Source organism: Anser brachyrhynchus (assembly GCF_964034855.1).
Source record: "Anser brachyrhynchus genome assembly, chromosome: 9".
Lineage (NCBI taxonomy): Eukaryota > Metazoa > Chordata > Aves > Anseriformes > Anatidae > Anser > Anser brachyrhynchus.
Genome location: NC_137703.1, coordinates 8016722 through 8024994, shown reverse-complemented (window position 1 = coordinate 8024994; position 8273 = coordinate 8016722). Strand labels below are relative to the sequence as shown.

Here is an 8273-nt window from a genome sequence, read left to right as displayed (position 1 = left end):
TGCCCTTGCGTCCCTCCGGCTCGGGGCTGCTGAAGTTTCCCGGCAGCCGCCAGCAGCCCTGTTCCAGCCGCCCGGTTGCAGCCGCAGCAGCGGGGCGCAGCCTCCTGCCGGGCGAGGCAGCAAAACTCGGGAGGCTCCGTGCGCCAGCTCCGGCTTTTCCCGTGCTCTGCCTCCAGCACGCTCCGATTTATTTTTATTTTGATGATCACCACGCTCACTGTTATTTATTTATTTTTTTAATTATTTCTTTAATTGCTGCAGCGGAAGCCGTCAGGCCCCGGCGGGGCCGCGCTTCCCCGGCCTCCCGGCGGCCCCGATGCTCGGGGGGGCTCCGCACGGCCCCGGCTGGCGGCGCTCCCCCTGCGGCCGGGGGGGGGAGGCGGCGGCGGGACGAGGCTCGGCTCCTCCCGGCTCCTCCCGGCTCCTCCCGGCCCCGCTCGGCTCCTCCCGGCCCGGCCCCGCTCCGCCCCGCGGCGCTCCCCGCCCGGCGGCCCCGCAGCCGCCGCCGCCTCGGGCCGCGCCGCCTCCCCCCAGCACCGGGCGAGGGGACAGCTCCGGGGCGGCTCCGCGTTAAAGGGCGGCGGAGCGGGGAGAGACAGGGAGAGAGAGAGGAGAGGAGGGGAGGAGGCGGCCCGCAGCGCCGGGTTACGGAGAAGAGGGAAGGGAGCTTCCAGGACAAAGTGGAGCTTTGGCAAAAATAGCTCTGTCCAGGGTTAGGCTTTTTTTTTTTTTTTTTTTTTTTTTCCCTTTTTCTTTCAGCCGAGCGCCCGGGGGAAGTGCCCCCGCATCGCAGCGGACACCCAAGCTGCCGGCCTGAGGGGCACCTGAAGCAGAATGTACCAGGGACACATGCAGGTAAGAGGCTGCAAGCAGGCTGGAGAGCAGCAGCCCCTGGAACGGGCTCCCCCGAATCGGGATTCCGGGAAGTTTCCGCGGGCTGAGCGGAGGGGAGATGCCACCTTGGCACCGTGCAACAAGTGAAGGGGTGCAACGCGAGCGTGGCGCTCCGAGCCGGGGCTGGAGGGGCGAGCTCTGCTCGAGGGGGAGGACGGAAAAGGGGCTCTGTCAACTTTGTAACTAGGTGAAGTCTGGTGTATATTTACCCATTTATTGTGCCTGCTTGTTCAAACAGATTCAAGGGAGCATTCCAGGGCAAACATTGTTATGGCATGCTTTAAGTGACACATGTCTCTTGCCATCTTCTTGATGCATCTCTTCCTGTATGTCAAGTGAAGGACAAACAATAAGGGAAAAGACATAGCACTTGCTTTGCAAAATCTGCAAAGATTTCATGTCACACTGAAGCCGTTGATTCGCACAATGTGTTGTGCTTAAAGGTGATGGATTTCTATTCTGCCCTCCCAACATGGGATGAGAATTGATTTTGCTAAGCCCTGGAATGACTTTGTAGAATGAATTTCAGGCACATGTCTAAGTGACTTCAACGTTTCAGGTAGAAATCTTGCCTCCTGGTCCTACTGATCCACATCGCCACAGCGGAAAATGCCTCTCCCTGACACAAACATACCCGTGTCTTGGACGTGATGACTTTAACCTTGACTCCCGCTCTCCTTCACGTGGCTCTTCCTTGGAAAGCCAAATGTATTTTGGAGGAGGAAATGCCAAAGTGGAGTAAAGGTTTACACGGATCTCCCAAATGCGTTTCTTTGCTTTGGGACCCACTCTGGCTTTGTGCTCATTGCCAGGAGTGACCAGATGCTTTTATCACGTACAGTGGCACCAGTCTGGCATGTGGCGTGTGTTAGTACTAAGGCTGTTTACAGGGAAACTGCAGTTCTAGCAAGTGTGAGCTGACCACTTCTCTGTGGTGCGATTCTGCAGAGCATTTAAAAATCTGCTGAATGGTCATCAGGGAAATTAAACTTAAGTCAATGCCAAACACAGGATTGTGTACAAAATACGTGAGTTAAGTGAGGACTCTGATTCAGCACTCTGTGCTTTCCAGAGCTGAATGATACCAGTTACTCTTTCATGTTTGTGTTATCTGATCTCAACAATGATAAATACTGTGTCATAATATCGCTTGTCAGAGAGAGCAAACAGGTTTTAACAAGAAACGGAATCAATGGAAGCAGATACTACTATTGCATGCTACTATTTATGATAATAAGATTAAAGGATGCATTGTTTTATTGTAAAGAAAACAGTTCTGTAACTGGTGTTAATTAATTGGATACTGGCAAATAAGTATTTATACCCTTAAGAAAGCAGAAGTTCTTTGCTATGGCTAGTATGTCACAAGGTTTCAACAAGCACACACCACTTTTTAAAAGGCAATGTAATGGAATACTGAGGGTGCTGGCAACATTGTAAATTTTCTGAGTCATTAAAAGGCTGAAATCCAATTTGCAGTAGAAAAACAGGTTAAAACATACAAATATATTATGACTGATGTCCTTTAATTTTTTTCTTTCAAAATACTTTGGTTTATCTAGCTCAAATGTAATTAAATGCTATCCAAATCCACTTTAAAAGTTTGCTTAATTTAAATACTATTCATATTCAGTACACTCGCCTGCTAAAAATGAAAACCCACCTGAGTGCATCAGCCAAACTTGGTAATGTATTTCTGCCCTGACAGGAAGCATTAACGGGCTTCAGGCAACTCCTAAATAAAGCCTAAAGCATTATGAAAGATTCTCATGTTTACTATATCCTTAATTAGAGCCTTTAAGTGAGTCAAAGACAATAAAGAGCTAATTTTATCGCAATGAAATTATGTACTGTAACATTTATTAAGCCACATTAGAACACAAACTACTGAAGCTACCACACACGTACAGCATCAAACCACACACTACCAAAAGCGCAGGCACATCCTAAGCATTACAGGTCTGTTCTTAACATCTCCCAAGACTTTTTGTTAGACTTCTTTGTACTAACTTAAGGAAAACTATTTGAAATTACCTGCCAGTGTAAAATAAGTTAAACTATAATACTATTCAAACCTGCATGGATTAAGCTAGGCACCTGAGTCACTACCTGGACTCCTTGTTTTCAAAGACTCTGAGCACTCACAGCTTTCACTGCTTTCAAGTGAAATTGGCGTCCTGAGGCGGACCCTAACTGGGCACCCAGGCATCTAATTTATGCATCCAAATGAAAAATGTGCCAACATGTAATGCCTAATCCTATGATCTTTAAGGCAGAAGTTCTTCTGAACTTAGAGGGATCAAATCAAGGATCTGGTTTCGAATGCCAGTCATGGTTTCCTTTATTGCCAGTGCTCTGTTTTCAGAAGTAAAAGTAAAATCTGCAGAAATGATTCCTCAATCTAATTACTTTTAAAGATGTTTACAAAGCCAATGTTTTATTAATAACCTGCTGTAGCTCAGCTAATTCTTCAAAATCTTCTGAAAGGTGAGAACATTAGCAACTCTAACAATGTCATGAACATAATTACGCACACTGAGAATTTACCTATCTCAAATAGGCATCAGGCATTATGAGCTTCAGCAGGGGAATTTCTAAGCTCTATGAATTCTGCAAGTGTGCATGAAATATACGTTGTATTTATGCACCGCAGAAGTCACCTGAAGTGAAGGCACTTGAAGTTCTCTACTATATCAGACCATAGTATGTGTATTTCTTGTAAAGTTTTAGCTTACATTACTTTTTTTTTTCATGAATCCCAGAACATTTCTTGGTTTATTCCAAAGACCTAGGTTTAGATTTCCCTCTTACTGTTTTATAAACAGATCTTCACAACACAGAAATACTAGAGAGGTCCTAAGCAAAAATCCCAAAGACAGAGAAAAAACAATCTAAAAGGAAGGCATGCTGCAGGTTCAGCCACAGTCTTTATATTGCCAGGTACCTTCGCATAGCTTTTGTGTTACTTGTGTGCTGCACGCTTTCACATAAACTACTAGGAGGAAAAAAAAGTGGCCTTCCCCAGAGCCAGCACCACAGACAGGAACAGGATGCAGAGAAGCACAGCACCACAGGAGCTCTTTCAGAGCTATTTCACTATCACAGCAATCATAAGCGTTCGGTTTTGCCGTACTACTTACCAGCCTGTTCGGTTTACACGTCTGAAGCCCGAGCCTTTATGGTGGGGCTTTTATATGAGAAGGAGAACTTGAGACGAGCCGCGCCGGCCGCTTGCCTCTGAGCGCAACCTTCGGTTATGTCAGCAGCCCTACTTAGTGCAGCAGGCTCAGGTGCTGACAGCACCAGGCCTGATGGCTGCAGGAGCACACCCAGGGCACGCTTCAGGTCCCAGGCAGTTCCAGGGGCTCTGTGTCTGCTTTGGGATTGCACAGATATGGCAAAGAGTCTCAGTGCTAATCTGTCCAGGTGAAGGAGAGGTGTTTCTCTCTTAGGACAGCGTGTGCTGTTTCCCATCTTCCTCAAGGAAACAGTAGCAGGCCAGATGGAAGCAGAACATAAGCTGAGTTCATCCCACAGTTACTGTTCTGAAACGTCTATCATTTTAACAACCAACAATAAGCCATTTTAAAGTTTTCACAGTATATCATGGACCCGGTATCAGTCCCTCCCATTGACTTCCATGACAGTCTGTACATGGGCAGAGGGTAAATGACAATCACAGAACGGGCAGCAGCATTCAGCTTCCGAGGACATTCAGAATAAACGCTTTCAAAACTCTGCCGTGATGCTGTATATAGCCAGCTTTCTCCAACACAAATGCTCGAACAGAAGAGGTGCTTTGCCAAATGTTGGCATGGGATTTTATGTGTGGCAGTGTTATGTTTGGAAACGGCTTAATTTACACAAAGGAGAAATTTTGACCACACATGGCTACGCGAGTTCCTTTGGCGCTTTGTCACACAAACAGGCTTATTAGTCACGATGCCTTGGCCAAGTTCCAAATCAGATAGCTACTCCTAAACTTTTAATTGAATAGCCAATCAACTTCACGCCTCTAATTGTTGCGTTGTGTTCTGTACTGATATTTAATGTTCTACCACTGGCATTTCACATTTAGATGACATGATCCATATCAATCCACATTTCAGTAAGATCTCATTCTTCAAGCCCAAACATATATGGCTGCAGTGAGTCTACAGAAAGCATAACTATGTACACATGAAAATTTTTTGCAAGATCAAACCTCAAGGGCTTCACATGTTTTACTGGGCCTGAAAAGCATTGCTAAGTATTTTAGAAGTTATAAAAAATATTTTTGCACTGATTTCCCAACACTTAAGGCTTGACTGGGAGTAGTGAAGCAGAATTGTCGCAGGATTATCTGCTGATGCAAGTCCCATCGTTGCTTATTTAGTAACCTATTAAAAATACTCTAGTAGTGTTGGTTACACTGCTACTGAAAATAAATAAAACCCAAGCTATTCATCAATTATGATTACAAAAATGGAATCGCTCAGCTACGCATTTTGTACATGAATAAAGCAGCCCATAAAAAATATAGGCAACATAAAATTGAATTCAATGCTAAATTGAATCTTTGTTCAGCTGTTAAGATCAACAGAAACTTAATAACTTTAAACTACAAAATTCTAAAAATCTAGACACATTGCTGGAATGCTAACTGACCCCTGGTGATGTTGATGAATCATAACTCCCAGCCTTACTGAAATTCCATTATGCTAAACAGATAATTTTTCATTATTACAAGCCTTTTGTAAAAACACTCACAATGCCAGGGCAGTGTTTATGGTGGTATGTTTTCCATTTTGTTTTGATATTTTTCAATTATTCACTAGCAGCTTTTCGAGTTTTGAAGAGCAGATTATGAACTGCTTATAAATGAAACAAGCTAAAAATAATGAGCTAGTTTTCATTGAATGGAGTTTGTTCAAAAAAAAAGGTGATAAACTGTTTTTGGCTAAGAGACATGCTGAAACTATTCAAATTGTGCGCAACGCCGGTATAGATAAGCGCTCCATGAAGCCGTTAGGCAGTCGTACAAGAATCTTGCAGAAAATCTTGCAAAAGGCTCAGGAACTCTTGGCACCCAGTGCATTTTTGCTGATGTAAATTAAGAGGAACTCTTTCTACCTAAATAGGGAGATGGCACTCTATTCTGGAATGAAATTCATTCAAAACAAGGAAAACCAACAGTCCCCAGCACTGTCAATTAAAATCACACCATATCCCGAGTTGGGAGGCACCCACAAGATTTGAGTCCAAATCTTGGCTCCACACAGGACCACCACAAAATCAGACCCTTTGTCTGAGAGTGTTGTCCAAACTCTTCTTGAACTCCGGCAGGCTCAGTGTCGTGACCACTGCCTTGGGGAGCCTGTCCCAGTGCCTTGCCACCCTCTGGGTGAAGAACCTTTTCCTAACACCCAGCCTGACCTTCCTCTGTCACAGCTCCATGCTGTTCTCTCAGGTTCTATTTATTTATGTAAATGTTAGTCTATTTCCAATATATAACCTTCACAAAAGAGGCACTGTTTACTTAAGAAATTGTGATGTATTTTTTTTAAAATTACCACTACTGCCATAATTTATGATAGCACAATACAGAGGTTAGGTTTTTAAATTAGACATCCAGAAACTCAGATTTTACCTCTAGTTTCATCATATAGCTTTGGCAAGCTCAGTCACCTTTCCATGCATCCATTTTGCCTCACCTATGCTGTCCACTCTGATTACTTAGCATAGGTTAGTATGTTAAGCTTGAGTAGTGGTTACCTTTTTTTAAAAATACTGATTTCAAACATCCTAAAATGCACCCATGCAACTACTAAAGGCAAGGTCTGATAATCAATCACAAAACACTTCAGCTGTGTGGAGACTTACCATGATTTTTCTGGAAGAGTTCAGGCAAAATTACTCACATTCTAATTTTTTAGGATGACGCTTTAAGTTTTTAAAACTTAAACCCCAGTCCATTAATGCAGTTATAACTTATATGCAGAGATATTGTTCTGGTGTATGTTGGTATCAACACTTCATAAATCAATGCTGACTGCTGTTATGCAACTGAGAGTCAGCCTGTACAAGGTCTGCGTTAGCATGTGTGTGGATAAATATATTTGCTTTGCATACACGGTCTATTTTAGCAAGAGAGTCTATTTTGATTACTTAACCTTATACTTGTTTGAAAGCATAACCTTACACATGTTTGAAAACTAATTAATTTAATGGGGCCCACAGTTAATAGGGCAGAGAGAGGAAAAAGAATGAAAGGCAGGCCAAGTCTTAGAATGGAAGTGTGTAGATAAAACTGCTATGCAAAGGAAGGAGGCCAAAAAGTTGGAAAGAAAGGTCACAAACTAGATCAGTATGAAATACCCAAATGCATGAAAGCGTAGGATAAATAAGCTATACAGAAATATAGAGTTTGCTTTAGGAAATGCAGACTCATAAACATTCATAATCAGAAAATCATTCATAATTTATAAAAAAAAAAACTTTCTAAACAAGCTGAATCTGCAGAAACTTTTAAGAAGGGTTTTGATGTCTAAAACAGGTCTGTTTAAAACCATGCAATTTAATTAGCTACCCCTTCTGCAATAGTTAGAAATGAAAATGGTAAAAACATCAGAATATTACTTAGAATGAATATGACAGGTTTGTTTTTCTTACATACCCAGAACGAGAAGTATCAACTAGTTGTTTGTATTGCAGAAGGTAAATTTGCACAATCTATTTCAGGAATAGTCAATATCACAAAAACAGCCACCTTCCAAATCAGGTGTCATAACACGTAAAGTAGGAGATGGCTTTCTATAGTTATGCATTTTCATCATTGTCCAATAACATTACTAATAAAATGCCCAAGGATCACAAAGACTATATTCAGCAAATTCTTCTACCAGCCTACAATTATTATGAGCAGTGTAATATTCTGTTCCTTTCTTCTCAGGCTTTTGAAATTCTGAGTCGTTGGTACACGAGTTTTACTTCCAATGGTTTATTTGCGAATAAGTTAATTAAGTTAAAGTCTAAAACATGAAGATTTGAAACATATTGTACTGAATGGAAAAAAGCATGTCTCATCAGATCACCTAGCTCCATCAACAGAGAACACAAACCAAAGTTTAAACTTATCCCCTGAATTTGATTTTTTCCAAGGGTGGCATAGTTAGTCAACATGTCTCAGTATTAACGCAGTTCCTCCCAGACAGTTTCGATTAGACTTCACTCAGGCTGGCATAATTGGTGTAAGCCCCGGGTTTCCTTCCTCCACCTCTCCACAGCCTATCAAGGCAGTCAGATAGATTTACCAGTATTTTTCTTCTTTCATTGTTTCATCCATTTTGCTCATTTTCTCCTCCCTACTCAGGTTCAAAGGCTTTCTCAAAATTTTTTGC

The 8273-nt window shown here is 42.6% G+C and overlaps 1 protein-coding gene across 1 annotated transcript in view; it reads left to right on the top strand.

Moving 5' to 3' along the window:
- The first annotated feature begins 515 nt into the window (after positions 1-515).
- PEX5L (peroxisomal biogenesis factor 5 like) overlaps positions 516-8273 on the top strand; it is a 114464-nt gene continuing 106706 nt past the window's right edge. The window contains exon 1 of the mRNA XM_080604602.1: positions 516-855. Within this exon, the coding sequence (XP_080460728.1) occupies positions 835-855 (21 nt within the window). The 5' untranslated portion in view covers positions 516-834. The remainder of the gene's footprint in view (positions 856-8273) is intronic.